The sequence below is a fragment of the Mus musculus genome, chromosome 7 (genome assembly GCF_000001635.26).
Source record: "Mus musculus strain C57BL/6J chromosome 7, GRCm38.p6 C57BL/6J".
Lineage (NCBI taxonomy): Eukaryota > Metazoa > Chordata > Mammalia > Rodentia > Muridae > Mus > Mus musculus.
Window position 1 is genome coordinate 18469231 of NC_000073.6, and position 15389 is coordinate 18484619.

The window sequence follows — 15389 nt, forward strand, 5'->3', positions numbered from 1 at the left end:
GGGTGGGGTGGGAATGTTGCGTTCTGATGATGGTGAGTGGTCCTGGTTTCTGTTAGTAAGATTCTTAAGTTTGCCTTTCGCCATCTGGTAATCTCTGGAGTTAGTTGTTGTAGTTTCTCTGGTTAGATCCTGTTCCTCAGGTGTTTATGTTAGCCTCTATCAGCAGATCTCTGGAACTAGCTCTCTCCTGAGTTTCAGTGTTCAAAGTACTCTCTGCAGGTAGGTTCTCCTCTTGCAGGGAAGGTGCCCAGATAGCTGGTGTTCGAACCTGCTTCCTGGCAGAAGTTTTGATCCACTCACAGAGGTCTTAAGATCCCGAGGAGAGTCCTGTGTATACCTTATAGGTGTCCGCAGACTCCACGCCCAAGGTACCCCGGTACTGGCCAGACTGAAAGGGAGTTGTGCCCCTGCTCAGGCTGGGTTTTTCTGCTTCCCTAACTATTGCAGCCTCAGGTCCCGCTCAATTGGATTGGAGCAGACACTATGTTCCACTCACCAGAGGTCTTATGATCCTGTGGTGGGTGTTGTGGGTAGCTGGCGGGTGTCAGCCGACTCTGCACCCTAGCTACCCTGGTGCTGGTTGGACTTGTGCTCCTGCTCAGGCCGGGTTTTTCTGCTTCCCTAACTAATGCAGTCTCAGGTCCTGTGCAATTGGATTGGAGCAGATGCTGTGTTCCACTCACCAGAGGTCTTAAGGTCCTGTGGCATGTGTTGTGGGTAGCTGGCGGGTGTCAGCCGACTCTGTGCCCTAGCTACCCCGGTGCTGGCCAGACCAGAAGGGTAGAATAGCCATTCTAATATCGAATAAAATCGACTTCCAACCCAAAGTTATCAAAAAGACAAGGAGGAGCACTTCATACTCATCAAAGGTAAAATCTTCCAAGAGGAACTCTCAATTCTGAATATCTATGCTCCAAATGCAAGGGCAGCTGCATTCAGTAAAGAAACTTTAGTAAAGCACAAAGTGCACACTGCACCTCACATAATAATATTGGGAGAATTCAACACCCTACTCTCATCAATGGACAGATCATGGAAACAGAAACTAAGCAGAGATAGAGTGAAACTAACAGAAGTTATGAAACAAATGGATTTAACAGATATCTACAAAACATTTTATCCTAAAACAAAAGGTTATACCTTCTTCTCAGCACTTCACGGTACCTCCTATAAAATTGACAATATAATTGGTCACAAAACAAGCCTCAACATATACAAAAGTATTGAAATTGTCCCATGCATCCTATCAGATCACCATGGACTAAGCCTGACCTTCAATAACAACATAAATAATACAAAGCCAACATTCATGTGGAAGCTGAAGAACACTCTCCTCAATGATACCTTGATCAAGAGAGAAATAAAAAAAAATTAAAGACTTCTTAGAGTTTAATGAAAATGAAGCCACAAAATACCCAAAGTTTTGTACACAATGAAAGCATTTCTAAGAGGAAAACTCATAGCTCTGAGTGCCTCCAAAAAGAAACTAGAGAGTACATATACTAGTAGCTGAACAGCACACCTAAAAACTCTAGAACAAAAAGAAGCAAATTCACCCAAGAGGAGTAGAAGGCAGGAAATAATCAAACTCAGGGCCAAAATCAACCTACTGGAATCAAAAAGTATTATTCAAAGAATCAACCAGACCAGGAGTTGGTTGTTTCAGAAAATCAGAAAGATAGATAAACCCTTAGCCAGACTCATTAGAAGGCACAGGGATAGCATACTAATTAACAAAATCAGAAATGGAAAGAAAGACATAACAACAGAACCTGAAGAAATCCAAAACACCATCAGATCCTTCTACAAAAGGCTATACTCAATAAAACTGTAAAAACCTGGATAAAATGGACAAATTTCTACACAGATACCAGGTTCCAAAGTTAAATCAGGATCAGAATAATGACCTAAACAGTCCCATAGCCCCTAAAGAAATAGAAGCAGTCATTAATAGTCTCCCAAACAAAAAAAGCCAGGACCAGATGGGTTTAGTGAAGAGTTCTATCAGACTTTCAAAGATCTAATTTCAGTTCTTCTCAAACTATTCCACAAAATAGAAATAGAAGAAACCCAATTCATCCTATGAACCACAATTACTCTGATACCTAAACCACATAAAGACCCAACAACAATAGAAAACTTCAGGTCAATTTCCCTTATGAATATTGATGCAAAAAATACTCAATAAAATTCTCGCTAACTGAATCCAAGAACACATCAAGAACATCATCCATCATGATAAAGTACACTTCATTCTAGGGATGCAGGGATGATTTAATATATGGAAATTCATCAACGTAATCCACTTTATAAACAATTTCAATGACAAAAATCCACATGATCATCTCATTAGATGCCGAAAAAGCATTTGACAAAATCCAACACCCCTTCATGATAAAAGTCTTGGAAAGATCAGTAATTCAAGGCCCATATGTAAACATAATAAAAGCAGTCTACAGCAAATCAGTAGCCAACATCAAACTAATTGAAGAGAAGCTGAAATCAATCCCACTAAAATCAGGGACTAGACAAGGCTGCCCACTTTTTCTCTACCTAATCAATATAGGACTCAACGTCCTAGCCAGAGCAATTATACAGCAAAAGGAGGTCAAGGGGATACAAATTGGAAAGGAAGAAGTCAAAATATCACTATTTGCAGATGATATGATAATGTATATAAATGACCCTAAAAATCCCACCAAAGAATTCATAAACCTGATAAACAGCTTCAGTGAAGTAGCTGGATATAAAATTAACTCAAACAAATCAATGGCCTTTCTCTACACAAAGAATATACAGGCTGAGAAAGAAATTAGGGAAACAACACCTTTCACAATAGTCACAAATAATATAAAATACCTTGGTGTGACTCTAAGTAAAAGTCTTGCATTGTGAGGAATTGCAGGCTGGTCTCCATTCGAGCTGAGGTCTGAAGCCTGATGGTCATAATTCACCTACATGACATGGTAGACGTTTCCTCATGCTCCTCAAACTCTGACCCCTGCCTAAGTTACTCACCACCATAGCCCCCACAAGAGAAGCATGATCATTAGTCATATAAGCAATGGCCCAAGCTTCTGACCTTCAGGCTAAACTCCTCCCCAGTTACCTAGCAACAGTGAAGACCATAAAAGGGGCTGTTAAGCCCACACCTCTTACTCTTACTCCTTTCTTTCTTTCCCTCTCACTTCTCTCTCCTCTTCCCTTTTTCTTTGTCTTCTTGTTTCCTCTCCTCTCTCCTCCTTTCTCTCTCTTTCTCTTTAGCCTTCTCTCTCTTCTCTTCTCTCTCTCTCTCTCCTCTCTCTCTTCTCTCTCTTTGCTCTCTCTCTCTCTCTCTCTCTCTCTCTCTCTCTTCTCTCTCTTCTCTCTTTTCTATAATGAAAGCTCTTAAATTGTAGTGAGTCTCTGCTTCTTCAAGACCCACTGCACACTCTGGTCAGTGTTGGGAACTTTTTCCCCTATTCTCTCTCTCCTACAACCCTGGGACTTTAGCAAGGTAGCTCTGGGGGAGGGGTGTCCCTGGTCAGGGGCTTCCCCTTTTCCACCACCCACTGCATGGGTCAGGCATGCTCAACCTGGGCCCAGAGGAAAAGCGTCTGGCAGCTAGCTCTGCCTGTGTCCTCCTGCTCAGGGCACAAGAATGCTGGGAACTTTTCCTCCCCAACTACTCCCCAGGCCCTTCTGCCCCCCCTCTTTTTGTTCCCAACACTGTATGATAAGAACCTCAAGTCTCTGAAGAAAGAAATCAAAGAAGATCTCAGAAGATGGAAAGATCTCCCATGCTCATGGATTTGCAGGATTAATATAGTAAAAATGGCTATCCTACCAAAAGCAATCAAGAGATTCAATGCAATTCCCATCAAAATCCAACTCAAATCTTCACTGAGTTAGAAAGGACAATTTTCAAATTCATCTGGAATAACAAAAAACCTAGGATAGTAAAAACTATTCTCAACAATAAAAGAACATTTGGGGGAATCACCATGCCTGAACTCAACCTGTACTACAGAGCAATTGTTATAAAAATGGCATGGTACAGGTACAGAAACATACAGGTAGATCAATAAAACAGAATTGAAGACCCAGAAATGAACCCATACACATATGGTTACTTGATCAACATCCTTGATAATCAGGGAAATGCAACTTAAAAAAACCTTGAGATTCCACCTCACACCAGTCAGAATGGCTAACATCAAATATTCAAGTGACAGCAGATGCTGGCAAGGATGTGGAGAAAGAGGGAAAATCTTCCATTGTTGGTGGGATTGCAAGCTGGTACAACCACTCTGGAAATCAGTCTGGCAGTTCCTCAGATTAGACATAGTACTACTGGAAGATCCAGCAATTCCTCTCCTGGTCATATGCCCAGAAGATGTTCCAACTGGTAAATGGATGTATCTGGAGGATTTTATCCTGAGTGAGGTAACCCAATCAGAAAAGAACACACAGAAAAGAACTGATAAGTGGTTATTAGTTCAGAAACTTAGAATATCCAAGATACAATTTGCAAAACACATGAAACTCAAGAAGAAGGAAGATCAAAGAGTGGATACTTCATTCCTTCTTAGAATGGGGAAAAAATACCAATGGAAGGAGTTAAAGAGGCAAAGTTCAGAGCTAAGATGGAAGGAAAGACCATCCAGAGATTGCCCCACCCGGGGATCCATCCCATATACAACAACCAAACCCAGACACTATTGGATGTGCCAGAAAGACTTTGATGACAGGACCCTGATATAGCTCTCTCTTGTGAGGCCATGCCAGTGATTGGCAAATATAGAAGTGGATGTTCATAGTCATCTATTGGATGGAACACAGGGCCCCCAATGGAGGAGCTTGAGAAAGTACCCAAGGAGCTGAAGGGGTCTGCAACCCTATAGGTGGAACAATATGAACTAACCAGTACCCCCAGAGCTTGTGTCTCTACCTGCATATGTAGCAGAAGATGGCCTAGTCGGTCATCAATGGGAAGAGAGGCCCCTTGGACTTGCAAACTTTATATGCACCTGAACAGGATAACGCCAGGGCCAAGAAGTGGGAGTGGGTGTGTAGGGGAGCAGGGTAGGGGAGAGGCTACAGGGAACTTTGGGGATAACATTTGAAATGTAAATGAAGAAAATATCTAATAAATTTTGAAAAAAAAGACTTGCAATGATCATGGTGTCTCTTCATAGCAGTAAAACACTAACTAAGGCGAGTTCCCTCCATTGTTTCAGCAAAGGCTTGAAAGTCGGTCCATTAAGAACAAATGGAAGATTTTCCCCTTGGGCTGCATTGTCTACCAATAGTGAGCAGAACAGTGTGTGGAGGGTACCAGCAGCTTGAAAGAATGAACACAGACAATGTGGTACCATGAGGACCATTGAATACTTTGCAACTATTAAAAACAACGACATCATTAATTTGAAGGCAGTTGAATGGAACTTGAGAATATCATCCTTAGTGAAGTAACCCAGTACCAAAATGGAATGCATGGTATGTACTCTCTTATAAGTGGACATTAGCCATAAAATACAAAATACACACACTACACTACACAGATCCAAAGAAGATAAACAAATTAGAAGGCCAAAGAGAGGATATTTGAATCTCACATAGAAGGGAGAAAAATGGTAGTAGGAAGCAGATGGAGGGAGGTAACTGTGTAGGAGAAGGGATGTGGGAGAAAATGGAGGGGTTCAGGATCAGGTGTGGAGAGGGATGGGAGAGATGGCAAATTGGCCATGACAATAAATGGAAATCTGTATTTTGTGTGTGAGGGTAGGTATGGGCATCTGAATACAGAAATGCCCCCACCCTCCTATAGCATGAGAGGAGGGGTCACTCATTCATCACAGTCAGCCTGACTGGGAGACTGGTCTTTGAGCTGACTGGGTTGAAGGCCTCACATTGGTACTCTCCAGCATCCTCCTTCCTCACAGTATGTATCCTGAGTTGGCACTTTGACGGGGACAGGGTCATCCTCTCTGTGAGCTGCAAACTCTGATTGTTGAAGAGCCAACGGATGGAGATCCCAGTGTTGTATGAGAAGCAAGTGAAGACAACTGAGCTCTGTACTCTAACTGTGCTGTCTGTGACTCTCATGGCAGGCTGTGTCACAAGCTCTGCAAAGAAACAGAGGTGGGGACCAAATGACATTCATCTTTCAGAAAACTCAACCTGCCCCTCTATAGCTCACACATAATAAATCTTCTAGGGAGGAGAAATTGGAACTGTGACTACACTCATATCGTGTGCTTTGCATTTGCCAACCATGTGCTGTGTGACCCTGATTCAGCCACTGAGGTTGATGTGCCTCAGTTTCCCTGTACAACGGCAACTGTGCATGATCATTACACTGCCTATGAGTTAAAATTAGGTATGAGCAACGTTCTGAACTGGGGGTGGGGGGTTTCTCTCATCAGCAGCATCTGTACTACTTACAGTAGGCTGGATTCCTGAGGATAAGGTGGTGCCTGAAGAATGGTCATCTCTGTCCCTACCCTTGAAGACATTAATTTCCAGTGAATTTCCTAAGTCCATCAGAACATTTGACTTCTGTCCTGGCACCTTTCCATTGAACCTCAGGAGAATGAGGTACACAGGTGACCTATATGACTGCAGCTGTCATGGAAGTAAACATCTGATCCTACATCATAGGGGATTTGGACACTCAGCCAAGCCTTGTTCCCTGTCAGCTCTAACAGCAAGTCCAGTGCTAGCCCTGAGGTGAAATTCTCTGGGGACAACTAGAATTGGGTGTGGATCCTTGGCTTCCTGATGCTCCTCTTTCTGACTGAGTAGTGATCTGGACCACGGAGAGAGGGAGAATACAAACTGAAAGGGAAGATAGAAGGGAAAGAGACAAATCCATCAATATTGAAATCTTTATCTTTGGTGAAAAGACTGGGTCCTGTGATCAGAGAAGCTTAGATCAGTCACTTAGTGGAGGATGGTGGGATTGTCTGCACAAGTCAGAGGGATTAAGCAAATGCCCTCCATCCCCTTTGTGGGCCTAACTGTCTGTTGCTTCCTCTGTGGGGAACTCTATCCTCATGTGTCTCCACCCTCACTGTCCTCACAAGGTTGCTCTCCCTCAGAAAGTGTGGGTTGCAGGCAAGAGATCTCTCACTTCTTCTAGTGACCCCAGGTTTTTTTTTTACCTCCCAACCTCCATTTTGGTCCAGCCAGCCTCTGACTTCACTTTGAGATGGCCTTCCTGATCTGTCTTCCAGCCCATTACACCTAGGGCCTTGTTAGAAAAAATATCTAATTTGATATTTCCAGAATATCCAGTACCTACACAGTCTCGGATGTCTGTGGGTAGATAGGCAGATGTCCAAATTTCTTGCATATTTCAGAGTTAATGAAATTCTAATATTTGGAGCTACTGACACTGGTTAAAACTCCAGCCCATATTACCACACAGGAGCAGCAAGCATTGCAGGAAAGTACACAGTGGGCCACCAGGATTGCATCTGCCTGCTCTGCCCTCCCTCTGAGGAGAACAGAATTTCCTCCAGCACTGCCCCACAAGCTCTGCAGTCTTCCTCGCTTTGAGTTCAGCCTCCATCCAGGCTGGAGGGCTTCCCAGGGTAATGCTGACTGCTATCATGAATGATGGCAAGCACAAGACTGATAATCATCTCAGCACCCTGGGGCAGCAACAGCTCACCACAAGACTGCCCTTGCTGTGTTCTCCCAATGTGTCCTTTATAACACAGGATCCTAAGCTGTGCTTTCTTCTCAATGCTGTGGAATCTACTCCCTGCAGGAAGGTGACAGAGATGCCTGTAAGGACTGGAAGAGGACCTGCTGACTGATGTCTACAAAAGATGGCCTGCTGACTGATGTCTAGCCCATGCTCACTGATCACCAGTCAGGGTGCATCATCATGAGACTCCTGTTGCAGGAGGTCACCTAGACCCTAGAGAGGACATAAACCTAGGGAGAGTTTCAGGGGGGCTCTCAGCATCCTGTGCTGACAGAGAGTCACCTAGGTTCTGCCCATGTCCTCCTTGGGTGGCAGCTGTCCTCTGTCTAGGTGATTCGCTATGGGATATGCCAGGGAGAGCCAGGAACCTGGTAACACAGGATGCTCTGACAGAGTAATGTGCTTAGTAGGTGTAAAGACTGCCCAAGAGAACTCGAGATCTGTAGGGTCAGGGATGGAGACAGGGTAAACCATAAGTGCACTCTGGAATTATGTTTCCGAGTTTTCTGCCATTCTGAGTATGGAAAGGGCCTCAAGAGATGGGGCAGACTCTGAGGTCTTGGGCTGAGTTACTTTGCCATCTAGGGAGCAGCAACTGAATTTCACCTCATTCTGGATGCTCTTAAGGTGGCAACTCAGAAATGTTTGCCTGCAGGAAAGAATTCCAGAAGGTGAACATCAGAGGACATACACTTGCCAAAAGGACCTATGTCCTTTGTCCATCACCATGGAGACCCTGGCCTTCCTCTGAAGTCTCATAAGGCTATCCAAACAGCTAGTTAATGCCCTAGAACCCAGATTGTTCTCTCCAGAAATGCATTCCGGGGTGAGTCTCTGTGAAAGGTGTCCAGGGGAACTATCATAACTGTGGTTCATGACAGTACACTTGATGGTGACACAAGTTATGACTGCCTTGTACCATGTCAGCTCTAACATGAATCCAAAGCGAGGCAAAACCAAAAATATTTCCAAGTATCACAGAGATTTCCACCCAGGCCTCATAGTGCTCTGTGTGGGGACTCCACATCTTCCTCAGCTAGAGCTTATGCTACCTCCACAGAGGGAGTCAATATCAGGGATATGGGCATGGTGAGAGTCCCAAGGGTCAATGCTGAGTCTCACATTCTGGGGCTGAGTTTTTCCAGCACATGATAGGTAACTCTACATGAAAAGAAAGGTGAAGGGTTCTGACCTAATGGTGTTGGTACAGCCCATGTGTGCCCTGCAGCAAGTGCCCAAATACCAATGTGATGAAAAATGCAGTGGAGGAGATAGCAGGCACAACCAACTCCTTAGAGTCGACTTATTAGGTACAATAAGCCACACCCAGCAGTTGGAAGCCATAGAGAGTCACTTACTGTGGATGTTGACTTGGACGTGTGCTGTTAAAATTCTCACATTGCTGTCTATTGTTATTAGTGTGTACAAGCCAGAGTCTTTCTCGGTGACATCCTGGAGCAGCAGGGATCCATTGGTGTACCCTATCTCTCTTCTGCTGTGTGCACGGCCTCTGATGATGGACTTCGTTGCTATGCTATATTCTGCAATTTTAAAGTCCTGAGTGCTAAGCACACCTTTGTACCAGGAAAAGGCTTGCAGACCTTCTGGCAGATTATGGACCTGGAGAAGAACACTTCCCCCTTCAGCAGCGTGCTGTGGCACTGGATCAATGCTGAGTTGGGCAGAGTCAAGAGTGTCACAGCACAAGGAAAGGGAGGCTGGAAGGGAAAGGAGAAAAATCATCAGAAGGAATCGTTGTGCTAGGTGAAAAGATGCTGACCTGCATTCTGACAAGATGGAGTCTTCACTGTGAGCATTTCCACCTCTGGGCTCATGGTCCCATGTGCTATAAGACCAGGATGAGCAAGGTGTGACAGCCTAGACAGGTCTATGGGTGTGTCTATCTCACCTGGTGGAAGTCAGCAACATGGTCTCTATTCCCTCAGTGCCATTGAATTTGTCATTTCCTCTGCATGGAGTTCTCTCCTCTGTGTCTCCATGGCTTCTCCTCACTGCCCTGCGTCAGACACTGCACACACTCATGCACACTGGGCTTTGAGATGGTGCCTCCCTCTGACCTTGGTCTCTGCACACCCTGCATATTCACTTCCTGACTTTTCCCATTTCCTTTATACCTGCACTCAGCTTCTGACCTCACTTTCTGCATGTTCTTCCTGATCTACCTGCAGCCCCCAGGACTAGTGCTGGGTGAGGGCTTGGAGCAGGCTGCTCTTCTTAGCAGGCCCTGGATTATGCTGCCAGGCTTTGAGTCAACTTGACACAAGCCACAGTCATTTGAAGTAGGGAGCCTCAACTGAAAATACAAACATCAGAATGATTACTGGCCAGGTCTACAGCACATCTTTTAACTGGTGATTGACATGGGAGGGACCATTCCACTATGAGCATTTCCACCTCTGAGCTCATGGTCCCTGTGCTATAAGACCAGGATGAGCAAGGTGTGAGGAGACAGGCAGGAAACAGCACCCCTCCATTCTTCCTACAAAAACCCTAAGTTGGTTTGATATTTTTCTCTTGGGTTTTTTTTTATTTGTTTTCTTTTCTTTTCTTTTTTTAGTGAAACTCTGCTGTTTAGTAATCATAAATACATTGGTTTGAGAGACAGCCAAAAACTACTGTCCACTGTCTCCTCAGAGCAGGAGTAAGTGTCAAGTCCTGATAAATTGGAACCCAGGACATTTTGAGTCAAGCCTGGGATAGACAACCGGGGCCACAGCTTCCCGGTGCTAACCATTCTATATGGACTCCACATTTTCTTTGTGTTCATTCAAGAGCCTCAACAGACAGAGCAGTCTGGCATCTTAGGTCCTCTGAGATACAAGGGGGTATCAGAAAGCAGAGTCTGACCCATGGGCATTTCTCTCCTACATGTGTGTTCTGCATACAGTGGTCAAACCCCAACATGGGGATAAAAGTGCAGAGGGGAGGTAGTCACATGCCAACAGTGACAGTGCTCTTGGTAGAAGCCCCTCCCAGCAATGAACGATCACAGAGAATCACTTACTGTCCACCTGAAGGTAAATGTGTGCGAATTCCATTTTCTGATATCGAGTCAGAGTTCGTAGGGTGTAGAATCCTGTGTCTTTCCAGGTGACATTCTGGAGCAGCAGGGATCCATTGCTGTACACTGTCTCTCTACCGCTGTGGGCTGGACCAGATTCCCTTGATTTCTTGGCTCTTCTGTATCGAGCAATCTCAACCTTGTTAAATACAATCAGCCCTTTGTACCAGAAAAGTGATTGAAGATACTTTGGAATATTGTGAACAAGGAGAAGAACGCTTCCCCCTGCAGCAACGCTGGCCGGCACTAATTCAATAGTGGGACCTACAAGTGTAGTAGGACGCCCACAGATGAAAAGAGAGGCTAGAAGGAAAGAGAGATCCATCAATATTTGGACTTTTGTATTTGGCTAGGATGGCACCCTGTGTCCTGAGCAGCTGTTCAAGTTGCTCAGCCAAGGTGTGTGGGTGTCTCCCTGCCCTACTTGGTGGAGGTCAGGGCATTAGCTCCATGTGCTCCATGAGCCTGGGTTGTCACATCCACTCTAGGATTCTTACCACTTTGGAGTCAACATGGCCCCACCTCTCTTTCTTCAGATACCTGTTCACACTCAGTGTAGATGGTGTTGGATTGCTGCCTCCTGACCTCTTCCCCAGCATCCTGTCTTCACTCTTGAAGCTTTTGTTGTGTTTCTGTTCCTTTAATGCCCCCCAACACTTGATTCACGTCTCCTCTCACACTCTGTAAATTGTGTACTCCTCACTAATGATCAGATGGGCCTGACAGGTGGCACAACCTTTGCATAGAATAGAGAGGGGTCCTCCCTGAACTCTGTGGCCCTATGTGTCCTCTGTCTGTATCACATATGTCTACCCCAGCTCCCAAATACCTCCTCTACTCTCAGCCTTCTCCTAGACATAAGAATCTTACAGAGGCTCATGTTCTCTGCCCTGTATACTCTCAGGACTACCCACCTACACTCTCCTCTTGGCTCTTTCTGTTTAAGCCCTCCAAAGTACACAGTGAAAAACAACCTTCTGAGCATCTCTGGGACCTGAGACATTAGATCACCCAGGGTAGCCCTCTGTTGTGTTCTCAACCTGGGTCAGTCAGCAAAAAGAGGGAGCCTCTGCACTCTTTGTGTGACACAGAAACACCGCTGGACAATCAGTCTGCCCTATCTTCTCAAAATGAAATTTGCTCTTAGGAGGAAGATGACAGATATGTGTGAGGGATCCTAAGGGACCAGCTGCATGGTGAGTGGGGAAGGGGACAGATCCACTCCACTGCAGGCAACAGTCAGGATTCTGAAGTAGTAGAAAGACCCAGGAGCAGATGTGTTAGGAGCCTGTGGCCTGAATGTGTGGGAGGAGGTGTCCTAGGTCCCATAAGGACTGCGCTGGACTCCATCATCCCATGCAGGGTTTCAAGACGGTGCTCACACTTCTTCTGCCTGCCAAGTTGTGTCTCATGTGCTCCCTTTGCTCCCAGGCATTGCTAAGATGCCTTGAAACTTCCTCAAGGTGATTCCCATAGGACACCCTTTCATCCCCAGAGAAAATGCATGTCTGGAATGTGAACATCATCCCCTGACAGGGTAGCAGACACAGGAAGCAGCTAAGAGGTCTGAGAAGGCTCTGCCAGAGACCTCCAGGTATACAAAGAAGAGATAAAAGCAAGGATAGGTAAAATGTTGATAGAGAGATAGATAAAAGTTGAGGTCCTGATTCAGGTATATAGGTTTATTAGTATTCCTTGAATGTCACCTGCTCTTCACTGTGGGGACTGCAGCGCATGTCTGGAGAACTGTCCACATCAGTACAGCCTGTTCTATTTGCTTATAGGTGAGAATGTGCTGGCCTCAAAAGAAAATAACTTGTCAGTAGGATCTGTGTCCTTTCTCTCTTTCTGATGGGAAACTGACTTTCTTAGAAGTCTCATAAGCCTAACAGGACAATGGGTGAATGGCCTGGGAATCTACCCTGCTGTGGTCTCTGCCCTCTGGGTCACTAAGATGACCAGGAGACATAGACTAATTCTGGATCTCATGTCAGTACATGGTTTGCTTCCACATGAAGCAAGACATTGTCTACAACGAGCACTCTTCTCTGCAGACAGAAAGTCAAGATCCACCCCTAGCACAAAGCTTCTCAGGGCCCACAGGAGGTGAGGGTGGAACAGAGGTGTGGAACCAAGGGTTTCTGGTACTCAGCTCTGTAAGATGCCCATGATTTCCACAGGCCCTTCTTTCTTCCCTCAAGACTTTCTCAAGGATGGTTCCCTATGAAGGACCCCAAGAGCTAGACAGAGGCTGATGTCCTTGGCTGACTTGCCCACCCTGCATCCAGGTTTCTCCAAGGTGAAGTTAAATGAGGAATTCTGCGCAATTGACGTTATTCTCCACCATGTGTGTCCTTCACTAAATTCTCAGTCCCCAACATGGAGACACAATACAGAGGGAAAGGAGAGACAGGTCAGGCCTGATACTTCTGTGTGCCTAGTAAGAAGACCCAACCCAGATTTCAAAAAGAATTACTTACAGTACACGTGCAAGTACAGGGATGTATTTGATACCATTTCTCCTTGTTTACTTATGGTTTGAAAAGTGTAATATCCTGTGTCCTCCTGTGTGACATTTTGGATCCACAGGGTCCCGTTGATGTATAATGTCTCTCTGCCGCTGTGCTTCAGCCCCTTCACCGTTACACTATAGTACAGCGAATGCAGTGCAATTGCTTGCCTCAAATTTGTCATTCCTCTGTACCAGCCAAACACTAGAAGATTCTCTGGCATATTGTCAACACGTAGAAGAACATTTTCTCCTTCAACCACTTGGGGTGGTAAGGATTCAATGGTGACTCTGGCAGTGGTGGGCAGGAACCAGCAGGTTAAGAGGGAGGCTAGAAGGGAATAGAGAGAAGCCGCCAATAATGAGCAGGTGTCAGCATCCCTCAGCTTATGCCTATGTCTAGGGGTATGACCATAATGGAGATGAGCAACATAACCTCCATGACCTCAGAGCTTCAGAGGGTATCATGTCATCTCTGAGGAATCCTCTACTCAGGTGTCCTCACATCATTCTTCACATAAAGAGTGTCTGGTGTCAGGAGAAGTGGCTCTCTGACTTCCTCCTTCACACAGTCCTCACATTCTGAATTGTTTTCTGTTCCATTAAACCAGTGACTTTTTCCTCTGTATACTCTGAATTCCCATCCACAGGAAAAGGCCTTTGTGAGGACCATGATTGGAATTATCTTTTTGGAAATGTCAGTTCCTGAAAATATCTCAGAGAATAATGGGGTTGAAAAGGAGTGGGGAGAACAAAGGAAACAGGAAAGAATGAAAGAAGGAATGAAGGAAAGAAAGAAGGAGAGAAGGAAGCAAGGAAGTAAAAAGAAAGGAAGAAGGAAGGAAAGAAGGAAAGAAGGAAGGAAAAAAGTAAAGAACAAAAGAATGATATCTCCATAGATTTGTCTACATAGTTCCCAAGTTTACAATAAATGGCAATCATTATATTTAAGGGTGGTTTAGTAATTGTGTATTGGATGCAGTTTGGGAAGTCACATGTCTCGGTGTGCACATTGTACGTACATGACACACACCTCTGTGTACAGAAAAGACCCTACAGGACCCTGTATCTCCATCTACCCTGTGAGAGATGAGGAATAAATTCATACTGTTATGTCTCCACACACTAGGCCGTCTTTAGAGAGTCACCCTGTCATGGATGGGAACATCGGTCTTCTGACCATGGCAGCCAATGTGACTGATTTTGAACAGGGACAGCTGAGGCTTTTCTTTCCATCCTCAGTTCCTGTCTGGTCAAAGTTTCCTGCTGCTGAGCCTCTGTCCCTCACTGCACCTTCTGCACCATGACTACAAACAGAAACTCAAGTCTTCTCTAGACATCTTCAATTCATAGGACTTTGGGCTTCTGAGTTTCCCTTCCCACACACAATCAGATAGTTGGAACATTTACCTGTGAGCAGAACCCTCTGCCAGGAGGTACACCCATTGCTGAAAAGTTCAGAGGACACCTCCATATCTCTTCTTACTGTACTGGCCTTTCTCTGAGGAGAGGACCTTCAGCTCCTGTAAGGCACCTGGCCTCTGCTGTCCTTCCTCCTTCTGAGATGAGTGTTCTCTCAGGCAGGAGAACTTCACAGAATTTTATGGGCTGTGTGTGGTGGGGTCTCTGACCACGACACTGCTCAGTCACTTCCACTCTCAGTGCTGCCCCACATCTTTCTCACATTTTATCTCTTTATGATTCTCCTCCAACAAGACCTTGAGCAACAAGGCTGATAAGCATCAACATGCCCTCAGAGAACAACTCATCCATGGGCTGACATCTGTGACTCCTGGCATAAGTCTGTCAGCATCAAAGAGGGAGCCTCCATCTTTCCTACATGTCCCTGTGACACAGAGACCCAGCTGAGGTCCTAATCTGTCTTGTGTCCTCAGAGCTCTGGGAAGGTGGGCTTTTGCAGCAGAAAGGAGACACAGATGTCTGAGATGGTTGGAAGGGACCAGATCTGCGATGATTGGGGATGAAGATAAGCCATTTATTGCTAATGTCACCAGTCAAGTTCCTGACTTGAGACAGTACTGAGAGCAGCTGTGTGAGGAATTTCATGTTCTTTGTATTGGGTAAGAGGTGACCTGTGTGTC

At 45.3% G+C, this 15389-nt stretch overlaps 1 protein-coding gene across 2 annotated transcripts; it reads right to left on the reverse strand.

Moving 5' to 3' along the window:
* Nucleotides 1–5346: 5346 nt before the first annotated feature.
* On the reverse strand, nucleotides 5347–14966 carry Psg26 (pregnancy-specific glycoprotein 26). 2 transcript variants are annotated; one of them, NM_001029893.1, is made up of 5 exons: nucleotides 14698–14919; nucleotides 13259–13618; nucleotides 10722–11081; nucleotides 9055–9414; nucleotides 5352–6107 (listed from the first exon to the last, which is right to left on the reverse strand). In NM_001029893.1, the coding sequence occupies exons 1-5, from the start codon at nucleotides 14759–14761 to the stop codon at nucleotides 5824–5826; spliced, it is 1428 nt and encodes a 475-aa protein (NP_001025064.1). In that variant the 5' UTR covers nucleotides 14762–14919; the 3' UTR covers nucleotides 5352–5823. The 2 variants fall into 2 exon arrangements, with proteins under 2 accessions (XP_006540301.1, NP_001025064.1); XM_006540238.3 differs by lacking the exon at nucleotides 9055–9414 and having other exon boundaries at nucleotides 5347–6107; nucleotides 14698–14966.
* Nucleotides 14967–15389: the final 423 nt, after the last annotated feature.

What these genes read in the sequence shown, in the direction of transcription:
- Psg26 (NM_001029893.1), bottom strand. Translation starts at nt 14,761, where the DNA reads ATGGAGGTGTCCTCTGAACTTTTCAGCAATGGGTGTACCTCCTGGCAG. An exon ending in CCTGTACTTGCACGTGTACT is followed by an intron (nt 11,082 to 13,258) that starts GTAAGTAATTCT and finishes CTTTCCTTCTAG; the next exon opens with CCTCTCTTTTCATCTGTGGG. An exon ending in CGTCCAAGTCAACATCCACA is followed by an intron (nt 6,108 to 9,054) that starts GTAAGTGACTCT and finishes GTTTCTTTGCAG; the next exon opens with AGCTTGTGACACAGCCTGCC.